The sequence below is a fragment of the Lagopus leucura genome, unplaced genomic scaffold (assembly GCF_019238085.1).
Source record: "Lagopus leucura isolate 7727_CA_CO unplaced genomic scaffold, USGS_WTPT01 Super-Scaffold_73, whole genome shotgun sequence".
Lineage (NCBI taxonomy): Eukaryota > Metazoa > Chordata > Aves > Galliformes > Phasianidae > Lagopus > Lagopus leucura.
In genome coordinates, this window is record NW_024962252.1 from 88,125,742 (window position 1) to 88,145,824 (window position 20,083).

The 20,083-nt window shown below is 45.3% G+C and overlaps 2 protein-coding genes across 3 annotated transcripts; both read left to right on the forward strand.

The window, feature by feature from the left end:
• Positions 1 to 2,114: 2,114 nt before the first annotated feature.
• LOC122193944 (protein PET117 homolog, mitochondrial) lies at positions 2,115 to 3,469 on the forward strand. The gene is made up of 2 exons (XM_042894856.1): positions 2,115 to 2,259; positions 3,316 to 3,469. The coding sequence occupies exons 1-2, from the start codon at positions 2,164 to 2,166 to the stop codon at positions 3,463 to 3,465; spliced, it is 246 nt and encodes an 81-aa protein (XP_042750790.1). The 5' UTR covers positions 2,115 to 2,163; the 3' UTR covers positions 3,466 to 3,469.
• A 272-nt stretch (positions 3,470 to 3,741) lies between these two features.
• Positions 3,742 to 19,344, forward strand: KAT14 (lysine acetyltransferase 14). 2 transcript variants are annotated; one of them, XM_042894815.1, is made up of 10 exons: positions 3,742 to 3,997; positions 5,739 to 5,857; positions 7,609 to 7,730; positions 9,266 to 9,447; positions 9,925 to 10,344; positions 11,246 to 11,814; positions 12,344 to 12,480; positions 12,996 to 13,171; positions 15,965 to 16,155; positions 18,720 to 19,344. In XM_042894815.1, the coding sequence occupies exons 1-10, from the start codon at positions 3,742 to 3,744 to the stop codon at positions 18,891 to 18,893; spliced, it is 2,346 nt and encodes a 781-aa protein (XP_042750749.1). In that variant the 3' UTR covers positions 18,894 to 19,344. The 2 variants fall into 2 exon arrangements, with proteins under 2 accessions (XP_042750749.1, XP_042750756.1); XM_042894822.1 differs by having other exon boundaries at positions 9,928 to 10,344.
• Positions 19,345 to 20,083: the final 739 nt, after the last annotated feature.

The window sequence follows — 20,083 nt, forward strand, 5'->3', positions numbered from 1 at the left end:
CCTTGCGCTAATCTCCAGCTGAAAGGCTTCCCCAGCAGTATCACTGCAGGGCACTTCAGTCTCCCTCCCTCCAATGCCGTTCCTGCTCTCCATCCCTGCATCATGCCTCTGGCTGTATGCACACTGCCTGTCCACACCATCCAGCTGGAGAGCAGCTTCACACAAAAAGAGAGGGGGACTTTTCCATGTAGTTGCTGCGGGGTTTTAAGCCAGACCTAGTTGCCAGTCCAGCCCACAGCTAGCTTGGTTTTCCAAAAGGTCACCTCCTCAATGAGTTTGAGCATGGAAAGACAACAACTATCCAGAATGGTAGACCACAGCAGCCTGACCCTGGGGAAGGTGAGCACTGCAGCAACCCTTGGCCCTCAGGAGGGATGGGAGGAAAATGGGAACACCTTGAGCCAGAACTCCCCACTGTGAAACCACAGCCTCAACTTTCCCTGTCTGGGGTTTTGGGCCCTGAAGTGATTAATGCCAGGCTCGCACAGAGGCACTTGGCTTCCAGCTGGGCAAGCTGTGCCCCTCCATGGTGCCAAAGGCACTGTGCCTTGGCTCACACCCGCTCTACATCTGGCCCAACCCTGTTCTTGGCACCCGGTGGCCTTGGCTGTGCTACAAGCACTTATGCACGTTTTAATAACAGTAAACATACAAACGTGAGCAAAACTATTATACTAAATTGAAATGCTATCATTTCCACTAATTTTACCTTTCATTTTAATCACATTTGTTCAGCAGACAGATGAAGAAGATTATAACAAGGAAGGATTGGCTTCATGCATTCAGTTTTCCTGTTCTACTCAGGGGATGTGCCCTGGCCAACTTCTCACAGCAAAGGTCTCCACTAGTGTCATCAAAGCTGACTACAGTGCAGCACCTCCATGCTCTACTTGGAAATAGCCGAGCCTGTCTTAGAGGAGCTGAAAATCCTTGTGTTCCCACCTGACAGACAGCATGGCAAATACTTGGACAAAAAGCATAGGAAGGAGTCAGGGATAAGACTGCCTCTCACAATAAACCTCCCATCTGCTGGTGGTAAGGAATTTGTGAGTTGAAAGCAGCAACTCAACACAGAATCATGGAATCAATAGAATGGCTTAGGTTGGAAGGGACCTTAAAGCCCCTTCACCAACTCCCAGCCATGGGCAGGGCTGCCTCCAATTGCTCAGACTGCCCAGGACCCATCCAACCTGGCCTGGAGTGCCTCCAGGGATAGAGGACCCACAGTTACTCTGGGCAGCAGTGCCAGGGCCTCACTGTAAAGAATTTCCCCCTAATATGGAATCTAAATCTCCTCTCTTTTAGTTTAGAGCTCACTGTTAAAGATGCTGAAGAGCACAGGTCCCAAAACAGACTCCTGGGGGACACCACTCATCTCCAGCCTTTACCTGGGCATAAAGCCATTGACCACAACCCTCCTGTGATCATAGAATCATAAAAGAATTAAGCTCCAACCATCCACCTCCCACCAATATTGCCCATTAAAGCATGTCCCTCAGTACCACATCTACCCTTTCCTCAAACACCTCCAGGGATGGTGACTCCATCCACCACCTCCCTGGGCAGCCTGTGCCTATGCCTCACCACTCGTATTTCCTATACTGAACCTGAACTTTCCCTGGTGCAACTTGACGCCATTCCTTCTCATCCTATTGCTGTTACCTGAGAGAAGAGGCCAACTTCCTCTTCAGCACACCCTTTTTTCAGGCAGTTGTAAGAGCAATAAGGTCTCCCCTGAGCCTCCTCTCCTCCAGACTGAACCACCCCAGCTCCCTCAGCTGCTCCCCCTAAGGCTCGTGCTCCAGATCCCTCACAGCTTTATTGCCCTTCTGTGGACACACTCCAGGACTTCAGTGTCTTTCCTGTAGCGAGGGGCCCAGCACAGAACACAGCACTCGAGGCACAGCCTCACCAGATCTGAGTACAGAGGGACGATGCCCTCCCTGCTGCTGCTGGCTGTACTGTTGCCGATACAAGCAAGGATGCCATTGATCTTCTCGGCCCTCCGCTACTCAGGGCTGGCGGCGGCGGTTCGACGCGCTCGGCGCTCGGCAGGGCGGGCTCGTTTCACCCCCCCTTCCCCCGGTCCCGCCTTTCCCCCGCGGCGGGCAGGCGGTTGTGGCGGGCGCTGCTAACGGCTGTTGGCTGTGCGCGTGCCCGGCGATGTCGAGGAGCTCTCGGGCGGTGCTGGTCGTCACCGCGCTCCTCTCCGCCACCACCATCGCGGCCGTGCACGTCCAGCAGCGGCGGGAGCGTGAGGTGAGCGGGAGCGGGGAGGCAGGCCGGCCGGCTGGCCCGGAGCGGTGTGATGCCCTCTCGTCCGTTCGCGTATTTCTACCGCTGTCAGGATGGGGCTCGCAGCCCTTTGCGCCTTCTGTGTGCTGTAGTTGTTGCTTCGTTTGCTAACCGATGGTAGGTGCCTTTGGTTGGGGCACCTGATGAGGCCGCTGCTGTGAGCTTCTCTCTCCCAAAATGCACTTCTCACTCACGGCTTCAAGAGGTGCCCGGCAAAAACCTGCCGGGTGCCTTCCCAGATAGCGGCACAGGTTGCCCAGAGGCTGCGGATGCCTCTCCCTGCAGGCATTCCAGGCCAGGCTGATGGGGCTGTGAGCAGCCTGGTCTAGGGAGAGATGTCCCTGCTCATAGCAGGGGTTGGAACGAGGTGGTCTTAAAGGTCCCTTTCAACACAAACCGTTCTGTGATTATGGGTAGCAGAGACAGAAAAGCGTAAGTAGGAAACAATAGAGTAACTGCAATCTTCTTAAGGCTGTTTACATCTGCTTGGTGACTTAGCTGTCAGTGTGCAAACTGCTCATCAGTGCCGTGTGTCTCATGTATAACAAATGTTCTGGATAAGAGTACAGCCTGCAAATGAAGTGCCCTGCTGTTTCAAGAGCTTGGCGTAAGCAGGCTGTGGATCTTCAGCCAGCCTTACAGTGAGAGTTTACTAGCTTTATTTTTTTAAATAATAATTAAAAAAAATAAAGAGTGAGACATAAGCAAATCAAGATAAAATGGTGGTTTTTCCTTAAATTTATTTTGCCTCCAAATTGTCTCCAAGCAGAATAGCACTCTTGGAGAAATTGCTTGGCTTTGGGTAGAGGCTTTGGGCAGAGATACCCGACTGTTACAGGTTGTGTCCATCCTGCATGGTGTGGGAGCTACCAGTGCACCGCAGGGCATTACGGCTGTAGGAGGTTTGCAGAGGCAGTATGGCACGGTGAGCAGCCCTGCAAGATGGACTGGAGCCCAGATGGGGTTGGTCAAGTTCACGATCGAACAGGCTGTGATAAACCCTGTCCCTTGTGCTTTCAGAGGCTGCACAGTGGTGTCCTCAGAGATCTGGAGCGACAAAATCAGAAAAGGGAAAACATTCGCCTACTGGAAGAGCAGATTGCTTTGACAAAGCAGCTTACAGAAGAAAGAGAGAAGATGCTCATGGAAAAGGGATCCCAGCAGTCCTAGGTGGGACCTGACTTGTCAGGGGTTTGATTCAAGGCACTTGGGATGATTGCATTCTAAGTACTTTCAAGTATTTCAGTAAACAAAGATCAGCTGTGGAAGACTGTTTCTTTCAGACACGTTGTATTCCTGTACCAAAAGCCATAGGGCACACACAAAATATTTCTTCCATCACCAGTACTTGTGGAGACTTGGCACATCCAGTGTGGATGGACTTGTGAATGCGGGGAGGACGGGCTCCTTGTCATGCAAACCCCATCCTGCTGTAGGCCATGAAGGATGGCTAATAACGTCCACATGAGCGGGCTGCTGAGCCGCCATGACGATGAAGCCACAAGGACTTCGACTTCGGAGGGCTTGGAGGAGGGTGAGGTGGAAGGGGAAACCCTCCTGATTGTAGAGTCTGAGGACCAGGCCTCGGTGGATTTATCCCATGACCAGAGTGGGGACTCACTGAACAGTGATGAAGGTGATGCGTCCTGGATGGAGGAGATGTCCTACTACTGCGAGAAGTGCCAGAAGTGGATTCCAGCAAGTAAGAGGGCTGGCTTTGCTGTTTCTTGTAGCCTTTCCCACGTGCAATTGGCATCACCAGGGTTGTGATTTACAAGGTGTCTGTGCTGTCCTGTATGCTCTGTGTGACTTTCGGTTAGCTGTGTTCCAGGGATGGGGTGAAAGTGCTGTCTAGGTGTAGCACAGAGCCCAGCTGCCTCATGCTGCTTGTTCTGTGTGTTGGGCACCTCAGCCCATGAGCTGTGTGGGTGTCGTTAGCTGGTGTTCCCTGCAAGAAGGGGGGCTGTCTGCTCTAATTACTGCCAAACAAGGATAGGACATCAGAAATGCACATGCTGTCCTGAGGCCTGTCACTGGCATGCCAAGGGACTTTGGCCAAGTGAGTTGTCCTCTCAGTCCTCTCAAATAAAGAACTCTTTCTGCAAAGGTCTGTGGAGGAACCCCTTGGATGTGCAGCCACTTCTCTTTTTTATTGTTTTCTTCCCTAGTTAGCTTGCTGCATATGTGCAGCATATGGATAAATCTCAGCACTAATGATTTTCTGATAATGTGAATTCAATTTAGCTTTTGCAGAAGTGTGTCTAGCTTTGGGGGGTGCTTGGAGCAAGCTAGATAACTAGATCCCTTTGCTGTTGCTGCTTGACATAAGGTGTATGCTGCTACCAAAATAGCAGGCTTTACATTAGGAATTCTAAGCAGTTGGTTCTATTATTAGATCCAAAACCTAGGTATTGCTAAGCACTGTTTTTTGTTGTTGTTTTGTTATCTAGTTGTTGTGTTTTTATTATTTCTGTGTTTAGCATTATGGAACTCTTCATTGTGACACCTATTTCACAGCTGTATCAGAGCTGCCCTTATTACCATCCTAGAACTTGCCACGAATCTAGTGTAGAAATCCCTCAAGGCATGGTGTAAGCATTGCTAGTAATGTGGTGGAGCCAGCATAGTACTGTTAAAAGGATGCTGTGCAGACAGTGGGACATATTAGCTTGAAATGTATTAATAATAATAATAAAAAGGAATAGAGTTAAAGGTAGCATGAGATCTCAGGGCACTCAATTTAACACTCAGTTTGCTCTGTTTTACAAAGATAGATGTTCCTCTTGTTGCTGTGGAACAAATCCCCAGAGCAGTAATGAAAGAGGTGGAACACTTTTAGAGGCAGACCTTTCCTGTGTATTTCAGAAGTGCCGTAATCCTCTGTTTCCCTCTCTTCTGATTTTGCTTTCTTTCATCTCTGTTGAGTTTAGGGATCCTGATTTTTTGTCCATTGTTTGCTGTTGAAACAGAATTAGAACATTCAGCTTTTTATGCGTGCTACTTTATATTTGTCTCTACCCCAGTAGATGACATTTATTCAAACTTCTTGAAGGGTTAGCAGATCAGCTGTTTTTTTGTTATTTGTTATCAAGTAGAATGGGGAAAATGGCTATTTATTGCAATATATAGATTATTCTTGGGAAGCAAAAACTAATGAAAAATGTGGAGGAAATCCTTTGGCTGTGTTCAGCTGCGAAGTAGAATGAGACTTTCTAACGCCTGTGCTTTTTTGATAGTCACTGCTGGCTGCTGCAACTGTAAAATGAACCCATACCTTACATTACAGCTTGTGCCAGCACTTGTTGGGTACTGCTTGGGTCTTTGGACTCTAGGAAAAGGCAAAAGTGCTTTTCTGCCTGATGTTGTAGGGAATCCAGATCTTTTTTGCAGCTTTTCTTTGTATGGAAGGACTGAAAGTGTGATCTTTTGCCTATTGATTTTAGGTCAACTGAGAGAACAGCTCAGCTATCTCAAAGGAGATAACTTTTTCAGATTTACTTGCTCAGATTGCTCAGAAGATGGGAAAGAACAATTTGAGCGGCTGAGATTAACTTGGCAACAAGTAAGTACAATGTCTGTGCCAGGAGAACGACCACAGCACTTCAGAGAATTGTTGTTTGTTATGTATGTATTACCTAGAAAAGGAGGATTGGGTACAGATGACAAACATATGAGTGAACTGCAGAAATTAATTAGTAGAGGATTGCCTGCAGATTAGAATTTGAGTATTTGGCAAGTAAGTTGCAAGATAATCACACAAACCACATTCCTCCTCTTTTTCCCTCCTCACTCATGTTGCACGTGAATTTCATGGCTTCAGGCAAATTTGGAAAAGCAAAATGCAACTTGGCTTCTAGGCATGAACAGTTTTTTGTATATACAAGCAAATATAAAACTAGTGAGGTGGCAGCACACAAACAGACAGCTTGCCAGTTCCCTGAATGCAAAGCTCTAACTTGGCTGCTTGCTTACTAACAGTTCTTGCTGGATTCTGCAAGTTCAGTCACTTACACACCTGAGCAGTCAAAGTATTCTGCATTAGACAGCAACCACTGTGTGGATAGGGTGATGCATGTCTTGCTTCCAGTAGGGTGCAGATTTACTTTGAGGGGCACACAGGAAGTGCCAGTTGCTTTTGCATAAATGGATTTGATCAAGTGGTAGCTACTGCTCAGCATTAAGTGATTCCAAATGCTGAGCACTGGGAGGTGTATACAAGATATCTTTCTGCTCTTTGTGACAGAAGTCGTGTGCTGTCTCATAACAGATCATTTCAAACATCAGGTGTAACTTCTGCAGTGCTTTCTGCTGGCGTCCTGTGTAGGGCTGCAGGGTGAAAAAGTCAGTGTTGCCAGCTGTGTCCCTAGGCAGAGAATGGGAGGCGACTGTCCCCATCTATTGTGCCCTTGTGAGGCCCCATCTGGAGTTCTGTGGCCCCAACATGGGAAAGAAGTGCAGCTTTTGGAGCCTTCTCCTCTCGAGAGGAGGGCCACGAAGATGCTCAGAGGGCTGGAGCACCTTTCCTATGGAGACTGGGTGAAGGAACTGAACTCGTTCAATTTGGAGAAGAGAAAGCGGAGAAGAGACCTCATTGTGGCCTTCCAGCATTTGAAGGGAGTTGATAAATGTGTTGGAAATCAACTTTACATGGGTAGATAGTGATAGGAAAAGGGGGAGTGGTTTTAAACTGAAGGAGGGGAGGTTTAGATTAGATGTCAGGGGGAGGTTTTTTCCTGAGAGTTTGGTGAGGTGCTGGAACAGACTGCCCAGAGATGATGTGGATGCCTTGTCCTTGTAGGTGTGGCCTGGGCAACCTGATCTAGTATTTGATTTAGTGGCAGCAGGTTTACATAGTTTAGCCTGTGTTCAGTTTAATATGCAACAGTGAATATCTGGGAAGACTCTGATTACTATGTTTCTGATGAATAAGGTAGTGGGATTGCTTGTCACAATTCTTTTTGTCTTTTGAAAAAGACTTGCACACTGCATTCAGATCCCAGTTGCCATATGACCGATTTATCCCACTGCAGAAGTTTGTGTTTCTTCATAAACCTGCGTAATTAAGCAGCTTTTATTCCCCTAGGGTGGTGAAATCTCTGGGGGGGGGGAAAGGACAGAAGAATGTTCATCTAACAATAGAGAGATGAGAAAAGGCAGCATGAAAGATAGATTGCAGAAATTGCCTGAGAGATATTGCAAAATAAGATATCTATGAGGCTGCAAAGATTTGTGCGCATAGCGTCACACAGTTGGGTGGCAGCTCACCAGGAGAAGCAGAAAAGGTGCACTGGTTTCCACTGCTTTCTGTTCCAGGTTGTCATGCTGGCAATGTACAATCTGTCTCTGGAAGGAACTGGCCGTCAGGGGTACTTCAGATGGAAAGAAGATATTTGTGCTTTTATTGAGAAACACTGGACTTTCTTATTAGGAAACAGGTAAAGATACGCTGTGTCCTGGAAGCTTTGCTTGGTGAGCTGAATGAATTAAAAGCTGGTATACAGGTGGCAACGTGAGCCCTGGTTAGTTAGGGGATGTCTCTGTTGAGTCTAGCTAGCCAGAAAATTGAAGTATTTAGTACTAAGAACCTGAATATAGGCATGAGGGGCAATCTTGAGGAAAAAATAAGCATTTCTCAATGTGAAGGGGAAAAAAAGCAAAATAAAAAATGTAGCCGTGTAGCTGCATATGTTTTGGAGTTATTTCTTCATTTAAATACTGTATGAACCCACAAAGCTTTTCAGTCTGACTAAATTTTCACAGCGGATGGGCTAATCCTGGTGTCATCTGTCTGGACTTGAAAGAAAGAGCTTCAGCAAAGTACTTTGTTCCTCAGCTCCAAAGTTTGTATGATCAAGTTCACGACAAAGGGAAGCTGGGCTTTGTCTTCTAGTTTGTTTTGGATCTTAATAAAATAGCTCTTAATAGGTATTGCACAGTACGGTAAATTCTTTCTCACTCAGTGTGTACTGAAGAGGAAGCTGTTAGAATGAGAACCCTTCTCATACATGGTAACTTGTGACAGTGTCTTGTGCCTTGCATAAGTGAATGTTGTGTTATTTTCTAAGCATACTGTCACTGTCAAAATCAAATGTCACTGTTAATGCATGTGCTATGGAGGCAGGATAGGAGTTGAGCAAGCCTATGAAGTTGTGTATTTATTGGTTTCACAGACTTCCTCCTGGCTTCAAGGATTTCTCTGTTGTGAGATCTGGCCTTTCTCCCTATCCAGATTTGTTGTTTGCTTTCATTGCATGCCTGTGCCTCCTTGCTCTGTACCCAACAATGTTTGTCCCCTCTGGAAACCAACAGGACCCTGGCAGGAGGGCAGCTGATGGCCAGTTGTCTCTCTCTCAGGGAGTCTTGCTTCTCAGTGTTTGCTGCTGCCTCCTTATAGGCGAGGTAGTCCCTGCTCCGATTGATTTCAGATGAAAGAGTACTGGCTTGAGTCTGTTGGTTCCCTTCTTTGCCTGGATTAGCCTCTGGTGGAGCAGGGACAGCTAAACCATATGTGTGACAGTTCAGGAGCCACTGTGGTGTTCATACTTGCCAGATCTAGTCACTCCAGACTCTGAACTGGGACTTTTGATGTTAATCTCCCAGGTTTAAAGGGCACTGCAGGGGTGCTAGTGGCAGAATTAGCCTGTCCTCCATCAGATACGTGTATCGCAACTCACTGTCACAAGAAGAAAAATAACATCTCGCTGTGCTCAATTTGTCTGGCGTTTATGGAACGTAGGTATGCAGCACTTTGTCAGAGCCTGTTGATTGTAGGTTGTCCTTTTTCTGAGAAGAAATTCTTTAATCCTTTCTCTGCTGGAGGACTGGAATTGAGAGAGTACGTAATCCCGCTGTGTCAGTCAGCGCCTGAAGCCCTCTGCCCTTACCATCTCTGAGCAGTGGGGAGGCTTAGGGGTGAAGGCAGAGCTGGTGAGTAGGGACCTAACGCTTGTTTCCATATCTCCCACTGTAGGAAAAAGACCTCGACATGGTGGAGCACAGTTGCTGGCTGTCTCTCTGTGGGGAGCCCCTTGTATTTCCGCTCAGGAGCCCAGGAATTTGGAGAACCAGGGTGGTGGAAACTGGTTCATAATAAACCCCCAACAATGAAACCTGAAGGGGAAAAGTTGTCTGCATCCACACTAAAGGCGAAAGGTAACTGTTTCCCAGATGGGATATAGATTCCTAGCTGGGCCAGAGCTGACAGAGCTGGAAAACATGACAAAAGTTTGCTTAAAAGAAAAGCCTTTTATATTTTGTTTCCTTTTTGCAGTGTGCTAACTCATTTAAAGGCTTTTGAGATCTGTGTGGGCTTTTTTGGTGGTGTTTTTTTTCTTTGCAACTGAAATCTGTGATTCTTCTGTTCTTCTTTACCCTAGGGAGTGTTTTATTTTGTTTTCATTTTGTTCACACTAAATGCAAATTCCCTTCAGTGTAGAGGAGCAAGAACAGGGTTTAAGTGAGGTTTTAATGACGCATTGACTTTGCTACATGCCTTGAAGTAAATTTCTTGTATATCTTGAAAATAGATCCTCTCAAGTTTCAAGGCAGTGTGTTCTTATCACTATATAGTACGTATACAGTGACTGCAGGAGCTAAGTATATGTTAGAATAAGCAAGCTACTTCTTCAGCAGCTTCAAAGCCACCTCTGGATCCCATCATTACTGTGGAAGGTCTCAGGAAACGGGTAAGCCGCAATCCAGTTGAATCGGCCATGGAGCTGAAGGAGAAGAGGTCTCGCACTCAGGAAGCCAAGGATATTCGGAGAGCCCAGAAGGAGGCAGCCGGCTTCCTGGACCGTAGCACTTCCTCCACTCCTGTTAAATTCTCCAGTCGAGGCCGTCGTCCCGATATTGTCCTTGAGAAAGGAGAGGTGATTGACTTTTCTTCTTTGAGCTCTTCAGATCGCACTCCTCTGACAAGCCCTTCTCCTTCCCCATCTCTGGACTTCTCTGCTCCTGGCACGCCAGCCTCACATTCAGCTACTCCTAGCCTTCTCTCAGAAGCAGATCTCATCCCTGATGTCATGCCACCACAGGCCCTGTTTCATGGTAAGAGCTGCTGTATTTTTTTCTTAATAATAAGCTGCACATAGTTGTCAAGAAGGAGGCATTAAAAAAAGGAGCTCTCAAAGCTGCAGGATTTTTTAAAGTTAAGATGGTTGCAGACTAGTGATACATAGCGAATGCTGGCAGTTCCTTGGGGAGCCAGACCTCATTCTAATCTGGAAGATAGAGAGTAAATCACTTATTGTTGGAAGGAAGGTAGTCATAGAATCATAGAATCACCAAGCTTGGAAAAGGCCTCCAAGATTATCTAGTCCAACCATCCACCTACCACCAATATTTTCCCACTAAATCATGTCCCTTAGTACAACACTAAATGTTTCTCAAACACCTCCAAGGACGGTGACTCCATCACCTGCCTTGGCAGCCAGTTCTAGTGCTTGACCACTCTTTTGGAGAAGAAATTTTTCCTTATATCCAACCTCAACCTCTCCTGGATCAACTTCAGGTGATTCCCTCATGACTCATTGAATCACATTCTGCAGAGCAACAAATGCTGTTCGTTTGTGACTTGTAATTGTTACATCACTTTAAACAAAGCTTCTCCAGGGTATGCTAGCTGAAGATAGAGCTCATCAGTTCACCATTTGATTGTGTTCAGGAATTTTCAGCAACTTAATATTTGAGCTTTACAGCTCAGTGTGTGTGATGTTTTTGGATGCCAAATTGCGAGGTATCTTAAAAGGATCAATTCTGTGTCCCGAAATTGGACTCCTTAATGCATTCTCTGTCCCAAATCTGGAGGCCTAGAAGTATACAGAAAATTGAGTCTGTTGGGTATCCTACAGTATTGTTCCTTAGCAGAAAAGTTCTGCAAGAGCCCCTTTTGCAATGGGACTTGTATGTTCACGTTTTTCTTCCTGGATTATTATGATGTTTTGAGCAGATGATGAGGAGATGGAAGGAGATGGAGTCATAGACCCGGGAATAGAGTATGTGCCTCCCCCAAGTGGGACTGCTGGTGCTGGGACCATGATAGCAAGTAGAAAAAAAGTGAAGACAGCTGAGCAGATCAAGCAAGAAGTGGAGAGTGAAGAAGAAAAAACAGAAAGGATGGAAGGTGACAGTGAAGATCCTGAAGAGTCAAACATGCCTCTGCAGTTGAGGGGAAGAGACAAGAGGAAACCACAGCTGGAGAAGGATGCCAAGCCCAGAGCTCCCAAGCATACCTCTGTTAGCATCTATGAGGAGAAGCTGCTGCTGAAGAGACTGGAAGCCTGTCCCAATGCCCTGAGCATGACCCCAGAGGCCCGGAGGCTGAGGCGCAAGCTGATAGTCAGGCAAGCCAAGAGGGAAAGGGGGCTACCGCTTTTTGACTTGGACCAGGTCGTGAATGCTGCACTGCTCTTGGTTGATGGGATTTATGGAGCCAAAGAAGGTGTTTCCAGGTCCCCAGTAGGGCAAGCAACCTACAGAACTACGAGTCAAGACTTCAGGATCTTGGACAGATACCAAGTGAGTGTCGTTAAATCTAAGCGATCCTTTGACTCTGGTTGTTTTAGAGTTTTTGCTGCAAGCAGCAGCATCACCTTTAGAATATCTGGCCTGAGAAGTTGAAAGATGTATGTGAACAAGGCTTACTATGACTTGGAGCTGTGTACTCGCTGATTATTTCACAAGCTCCAATTTTTTTCCTCAGGAAATGCTCAGTCAGCACAACTGTCTGTCAGTATAAGTACCACAGATTTCTGTGTATTTGTACTCCAGTCCTGCCCAATAAACCATGGTGGTACCCAACTATTCTTTCATGCCATGTAGGAAAGAGGTTACCTGGAGTGCTTCGCTGTGCAGTAAGTGCAGCTCGAGCTACAGCTGCTGAATCTGTGAGTGCATTTGCAGTTCCTCTGAGGTGGGACGGTCATCCTGGGGGCCAGATCATCCTGTTGTAATGAGAGGCCCTTTTTCTTTCTGTTATTATGATTCCCTTGTGTTAAGTCATTGACTAGTTTTCCTGAAATGTTCTGAATTTTTTTTGTATGTGCAGACAGTGCTGCCTGCCATGAAGGGATATCGACAGCAGACAACAAAGTTCCTGTATCGACTGGTAGGGTCAGAAGACCTGCTTCCAGACCACAGCATTGTCAGTCCTTACACGTCTCGTGTCCTGAAACCGTACATCAGGTACAGGTGGCCAGAGGTTGAATTTGCTCTTCACTCTGGAAACAACAGCCTACCTTTTGTGGCCTCTGAGCAAGAGGTGTTCTTGAGGGAGAGGGTGCTTTTCTTCTGGGCAGCCATCCTCGCTCATTGCTGTACAATTCAGTATCCTGTGGTAACTTTGGAAAGATAGTTTTGTTTAGCTGAATAATTAAACTGGCATTAGAAAGGGGAGTCTCCAAGGGAAGAGGGGGCAGGGCAGAGGAGGAACCATGGTTCTTAGGTGCAAGTTGTGCCTGCTCTTGGGTCAGACCCATAATATCCTTGGTGCTGCCATAAAGTCTGCCTCAATGTGCTTTGGATCGAGGTGTTCTGATCTCTGACACAACAGTGCTATTGCTGAGCAATATGCTGTGTTCCCACATGAATGGAAGACTGTTCTTTTGTTCCAAGTAGAGCATGTCAGAAAATATTTTATGGACTGCAGTGGCATTGTTCCTCACTTGCCTTCTGTGTTTGCTTTTCATGTTAATTGGCAGGCGTGATTATGAGACAAAGCCCCCCAAACTGAAGCTGCTGGCAGAAATCTGGGCGTATCCACACAGGAATGATCTCAGCTGGAAGGCTGAGCCAGAAGCACCCATTGATTACTGCTACGTTCGCCCTAATCACATCCCTACTATAAACTCTATGTGCCACGAATTCTTCTGGCCTGGTAAGATTCCTTTGATGCTTGGTTTTCTAAGAAGGAAGTGGTTTTGTTCAGAAAAGAAAGCATTCTGGGGCCAAACTTTTCTTCAGTTGGTGTCTGGCTCAGTTCTTAAAAAACCATTATCTGACATCATAGGAATGTGGTTGAGATGGAGACGTGGGTTTGGTGTCTTTGTCTTTTGAGATCATTTAGAACTGGGCAATTAGGCCCTAATTAGCACAGCACTTAAAGAAATAGGTTATTTTGAGTAACATCATTGATGCCAGTAGAAATAGTCAGTTACTAAAATAAAGGAACCAGTTGAACCTTTTGCTGTGGAGGTTTGGGAGTGGGCTGAATGTAAACAATTTTATACCATAGGTCAAATGCTCATTGAAGTGAAATCTAGGAATCACACTACTACAAGTTTCAGTGTTGTGTTCTTTATTTCTTCAAGGCTTGATATTTGCAATGTATGAGAGAATTTGAATATTGATTTTTATGTATCATCTCTTTAATTGTAAGATCCCTGGGGCAGTGGCTGCCCTTTATTGGGTGGAGTTGGGGCAACAGTTAGACTGTAGCCTCTAACTCTTGTGAAATAACAGCAGTGAAGCTTCTGATTAGAAGTCAACACTGCAGAGTAATTTGGAAAAGCCCAGTGTAAACAGTCCACGCCTTTATTCCAAATAACTGTTTGCTTTACATTTTGATTTGCAGATAATGATTCAACGTTGTAGTTCAGCTGTGCTCCTAAGCTGCAGTCAGGATCAGAGCTCTTTGTGCTACTTATTGTTCAAACTGTACATTCCAGGGGAAGATGGCTTGTGAAAGGCAAGATATGCCAAGTTGGGAGCTCACAAGATACGGCAATCCTGACAGAGACAGAACCCTTTTGTCATAGTCTATCCTCTTTTGATAATGCATTTGAAGTTCTGGCCAAGCTGGGTTGCACATTCATCAAGCTTTTCAGGACTCACCTTGTCTTATTTAACATAAGGAGCGTGGGTGTGTTCCACCCTACTAGGGACTGTGCATCATTAAATCAGAAAGCTGACACTCCCAGTCTCTAAAATTCAAAATCTTTTCCAAGGTGTAAATTTTCTGAGGTTGGGGCTATAATATTATTGCACCTTGATCTATTTTAGCAGGAGATGTAAAGCACAGTGTCTGTGTGGGCACCAGAGGTTTAGTTTACGCTGGGCTGGTGCAGCTGATTAGCTGGGGATGGGATGCACGGCTGTGGGGATGTCATAGCAGTGATGTTCAGAGAAACAGAATCATTTAGATTGGAAAAGACTTTACAAGATCATGAAGGCCAGCTGTCAACTTGACCTATCAGGTGTACTGTCATTGAACTGTGTTTAGTGCACTTCAGTGCACTCAGTGCCTTCTAGTAGTGACACTGTCTCGCCAACTGAGTTCTTAAGTCATAGGCACTTCCCCAGGTGGGGTGAGTCCAGACCTCAGTTCTTACACATCTCTAAGTCCTTCCTGTCAAAACTTTTCTTGTTTATCTCAAGGCAGAAACAAGCTGAGGGGTAGTTACCTCAAATGAGCTCAAGTGAAGCAAGATTCCTCCTTGTTGTCTCTCATGGTATCTTGTGCCTTCATGCCCCAACGGGAAACATCTCCTGAGCAGACGAGTGGTAAACTGTACTGAGCTAAGCGTCTTCCTGCGGGTATAGCACTGCTGCACCACCACCACAGCACTCAGGGCAGTGTAGTGTTCCTGTACAGACATGCTCTGAGGCACTTCACAGTCAATTGCAGCCTTGAGATAATTAACGCTGCTCCCTATTGCCAATCAATTCCTCCTATGTCTTACTCCACCCGTCTTACTCTCGAGCAAGAAAATAATTCACCCACTTTTTTAAGCCTAGTGCTTTCTGAAGTCTCACATCTCATTATGAGTGATAAACATTACTGCAGAACGTACTCTGCTGTTTTGTTACCCCCCGTTACAGGAATATCTGAGATTGCCTATGTGAGGCTGAAATAGACAGTGTGATCCTGCACCTCGTGTAGGGCCTGTCTACGCAGACAAATTACCGAGCACTTCTCTGTGCTGTGAGCTAAATGCTTGGCCCTAGCATGCTGTCTAGATGCTCTTAGGCTGCACCAGCCATGTGATTGGGTAAGGTTACAAACTCCACACAGAAGCCAGCTGGTGCACTCTGTGTTGATCCCCTTTGCTTGCAGACAGGTCCTTTGGCATTTGCCGGTTGTGGTAGTAACGGTGTGTGTCTGCCTGGTGCTGGCAGGCACAGATGGGTGAAGTAAGCCCTTGTCCTTCAATGTTACTGTGGCCCCAAGAGCCATAGGCAAAGGGGATCCCAGATTTACTGGGACCTGATCCAGAAAATATTTGCATATGTGCAAGTGTCTTAATCCATATACGTGTTCAGGACTGGATCCAACAGACTGCTGATACGGCTCAGGATACAAACCAAGGAAAGATTAGTTGGGTACTGAGATTGTTATTAATTTTTAAAATATTTTTTTAAACCATTCCTTTTTTGGTTTTGAGTTTTACCTTTAGCTAATTTGGCTTTAGTTTATTTCTCCAGAACAGGTTAGCAGGTTTTTCCCCCTTGTGCATTCTAACTGCTGCGTCCATTGTTACCAGTGGCAAAAGTCTTATCTTGTTTAAGTGTTTGGTTGAAACATCTGTCAATCACAGGGCTTGGAAATGGATAAAAGGAAGAAATCAAGTAACTGGGCTTAAAAATCTAAATTTCCATGCAAGTGTGACAGTGTAGCCCTGCTTTCCATTTGGTTTGTAGTGCTTTCAACTGTTTATTTCTTTTTTTGTAGGAATTGATTTGTCAGAATGCCTACAGTATCCAGACTTCAGTGTTGTTGTCCTTTACAAAAAAGTTATCATTGCCTTTGGCTTTATGGTGCCAGATGTGAAATACAATGAAGCTTACATCTCTTTTCTGTTTGTTCACCCTGAGTGGAGAAGAGCTGGAATTGCAACCTTCATGATTTATCATCTTATCCAGGTAATAAAAAAAAAAAGAATCCCATGTCTTTACTAAAGCACCAGTTCTCCCTTCTTCCTGGTATGTACGTGTGCACATGTTCAAGAGTAGGTAGTGCTGTGTTCCCCCTTTCCCCTTGCCCTTTGTTTGCTCATATAGCTGCACAGATTGTCAGCATGTAGGAAGATTTATGGGGGGAAGTTACTTGAAAAGCAGAAACTGAAATGTGCTTAGAAGACTAACTGTGTTGCTAAGGTCCTCGGAATTAGTGAGGTGATGGGGTCTTTTGGGATTAGCTGTGCTTATTCCAGTGGTCAGTAGTTCCCATAACAGCAATCTTGTAAATTTGGGAACGGAAGGGAAAAATAGTGCTAATATTGCAGTTGGTATATATGGCATTTTTTCTTATCTACACCTGGAAGCTTATTCCATGACCAGTGCAGTTGTGTTAAATCACTTAACTGATCCTAGTCGTTCTCCTTCACTTCTAATATGTTGGATAAAATCCAGCGGAGTCGAAGATAAAGAATAAGTGTTTGCAACCTCATTCATATTTGTTCAGACCAGCTTGTACCAGGCTTTGTTGCACAAGGACACTTGGGAAAATTAATCTGAGCTAACTAAGGACAACTCCTTAAAAATTAAAGTAGGTAAGCTTTATGAAACCACTGAATGAATGCTCTTATTAAGGTGTCCTTAATTCCGTTACTTTCTTGAATTGCATGAAAGCCAGCGTAATTTTGAGTAAGGGTACAGATGTCCTTATCAGAGCCCAGCTGTACTTCCTCAGGACCCAGTTTTAGCACTCCCTGAGCTCTCTTGGCAGAGCTGCTGTTGTGAAGTGTTCCTTAACTTGGTTTAGTTGAGATTAGTTGCACTAGCAAGAGCTCACCATTGAAACTGCTTTCACTAATGTTTATTTGGTTAAAGAGAGAATGAGTTCTAGCAGATCTGTAGAAACAGTCATTTGTACCTCAGAAAAGCAGTTTCTACTGCAAGTAGCTCTTCTTGGCCGCCCATGGGTAATTCTACCAACAAAGCTTTCTGCAGTGCCCACCTCTCACTGGTTGTTAGATTGTGTCAGCACACAGGGCAATCTATTTTAAATTCACCCCTTGCCTTTCCTGAACATCTCCACCTTAAAGCATTTAACTAAATTGCTGTGAACTGTGGACAGCTGATGTGAGATGTCAACTCCCAGTGGGAACAGGCATGGGAGGTGAGCTGAGGTTTGCAGGGATCCGGCAGCTGGACTCTTTCCTGGCTGGGATGTGTTTGCAAGTCGGCTGTGCAAAATCACCACAAATATTTTTAGGACCCATCACAGCCAATTAATTCTAATTCTACTTTCAGGTGAACTAGTAAAAAAGCTTATCGTGTTGAGGAGAGCCAAGTAGGGCTGAGGCTGATTGGACTCACTAGCAATGAGGCATCACCGTTGTGTGTTTGGCTCATGTTAGATTTATTTTTGCATTGCTGCACATTTGTCAGTGGTAGACAGCATGGGCTGACACCAGGGGCTGTTCTCTGTAGCTAAGGCCACCTTTGTGCACTGTTTGGATGGAGGGTAGTGTTTCATTCTCTGCAGGTAAAGATCAATGTGCTTATTTTGGGGATGATTTATTGGGAACAGCATAATCTAACAAAAAATGCTTTGAAGCAAATAGTGCTTTGATGATGGACTTGTTTTCAGAAATTACTTTCTAATGCATCTGGCCCAGAGTGCCAAAGTATATCTTCTTGATGATCTCAGCCTCTTTTTCCCCAGGGTGGTTCCTGAGTATTTCAGTTTGCTGTTTTTTTTCTTTTCCTTAAATCCTGATGAGAACTTTTCACTTGGAATGATATGCTGTGTAGAATTCCTTGAGTGCTATTACTACTTAAAGTTACCACATGTTCAACATATATAGGATGCTATTAAAGCACTAAAGGAAAGCAGGAAACATTGTGATATTATTAGTTTATCAGAGAGAAAGGTGCCCAGTATGACCTTGGATCTTTATGGTAACTTCAGCAATGCCAATTGCTGTCAGAACTGAATTCTCTTGCCTTCTCAGGAGATGCGTGCCATGCCCTGCAGGATGGGAGAGAAGCTGGGTGTTATGTGAAGGAATTCCAGTGTGACAGCCCAGAGGTGCACTGGTGTTATAGCACAGTCCCAGAGAGTTCAGCCCTGTTTGCTAATGGGAAGGAGCACAGCACTTGATCCTTTGGCATGTTTTGTCTTTTCTTCAGGCTGTTGTCACTAAGTATTTGAGATTAGTGCAGTACACCGAGATTATTTTTAATTAACAATTACTTAGAAATTGACAATGGGAAGCTTACAGATGAGAATCCAAAGCTTTGATTTCATTGTCAGAGTCCGTGTTTCCCAGAAACAAAGGCTTTGAGGAAGAGCAGTATTGCCTTCATGTTTCAGCTGGTGCTATGTGTGATAATGTCTGTGTTGAGGCCTAGGATTTTTCTCACATTTTCTCAGTAACTTAAATACCAAAGCTGATGAATCTCTTCACCTCCGCATTTCCCCAGAGGCTTTTCATTCTCTTGCTGTGATGCTTTTTTTATTTTTTCTCCTCCCCTGCCAGACCTGCATGGGCAAAGATGTAACCCTTCACGTCTCTGCAAGCAACCCCGCCATGCTGCTCTACCAAAAATTTGGATTTAAGACTGAAGAATACATTTTGGATTTTTATGACAAATATTATCCCTTGGACAGTAAGGAGTGCAAGCATGCATTCTTTCTCAGACTGCGGCGCTGATCTACCAGAGCCACTGGGGGATCTGTGAAAAGCCCAGCCTGTCGAGCAAGGTATTACCGTGGCTTTCAGCAGAGGATGCTGGCTGTCACGTGAGAGCTGGAACGCACATTGGCCTTTTTCGATAGGACTTCTAATATCAACAGTGCTATGTTGTGTGCTGCAAGTGCAATCCAAGAGGATTGATTCACACTCTCTGAGGGACAGGCCCAGAAATGCCAACAGAAACATGCTGAAGCCACTGAAAGGCAGAGATTCTTATACAGTTTTCCTGACACTTTGGAGATTGCCACTGGAGAAAAAGGGAAGAAAAAAAAAAAACCCAAAAAACAAAAACACCAGAACTTGTCACTTCAGAGGAGCCCCATGGATTTCAAATTTTGAAACCTATCCCAAGTTACAGGGTTTTTGTTTATGTTTTGTTTATGGAAAATGAACATCTAAACTTAAGTCATCTACAGTGTTTCTGTGATTTGATTGCTCGGTTAGGAGCCACGTCTTGAATCCATGAAGGGGAATCCAATATCAGTGACATAGTTGGATTCTGACTTTAGGAAAGCTCTGCATGGGCCAGAATAGCAATACTGAGGCTGTGTTTTAGAATAATGAAGTGTGTGTGAACTTGCGTGATCCTAAGTAGAAGACCCAGAGGAGATGTCTTTGTTCTGCTCCTTCCCTGTGGCCTTCTTCACCCTTGTTGACTCTGTGCTCATTGTGAAGTTCTTGTAACACGCAGTGTTTTGAGTTCAGGAGCAAGATGTCAGGTGGGTTTGTAGCTAGGTGAGATAGAATACAGCAGCTGCTACATGAGCTCTTTGAGATCTTACAGCCTATCTGCCAGTTCTTGATACTGAAGATCAGCCTTTTGGGCTCACCTCTAACCACAGAGCCAGCCTCACAGGCTCCAGCCAGTATCTGCCTCCTCCTGCTGTAGACACTCTGGCTAGAAGAAAGCAGGAGCAAAAGTCAGGGGTTAAGTTTGAAATTCAGGCTCTGGTTTGTAGCTTGGAGAGAGAGAGAGAGCAGAGGTGAGCTGGTTCCAGTTCACAGAAGCGTTTAGACTCTGTTTTCATGGCTCAAAGTAAAGAGGAGAGCAAAGAATAAAAAATAATAGCCAAGAATTTAAGGAAAAACAAAATACAACAGTTAGTCTGATACCAGGGTATACCAGCCCTTTTATACAGTTTAGCAGC

Excerpts from the sequence above, each read along its gene's own strand:
- KAT14 (XM_042894815.1), top strand. The coding sequence starts at position 3,742 with ATGGCTAATAACGTCCACATGAGCGGGCTGCTGAGCCGCCATGACGAT. Across the intron at positions 5,858-7,608 it reads TGAGATTAACTTGGCAACAA|GTTGTCATGCTGGCAATGTA; the intron begins GTAAGTACAATG and ends TTTCTGTTCCAG. Across the intron at positions 10,345-11,245 it reads ACCACAGGCCCTGTTTCATG|ATGATGAGGAGATGGAAGGA; the intron begins GTAAGAGCTGCT and ends TGTTTTGAGCAG.
- LOC122193944 (XM_042894856.1), top strand. The coding sequence starts at position 2,164 with ATGTCGAGGAGCTCTCGGGCGGTGCTGGTCGTCACCGCGCTCCTCTCC. Across the intron at positions 2,260-3,315 it reads AGCAGCGGCGGGAGCGTGAG|AGGCTGCACAGTGGTGTCCT; the intron begins GTGAGCGGGAGC and ends TTGTGCTTTCAG.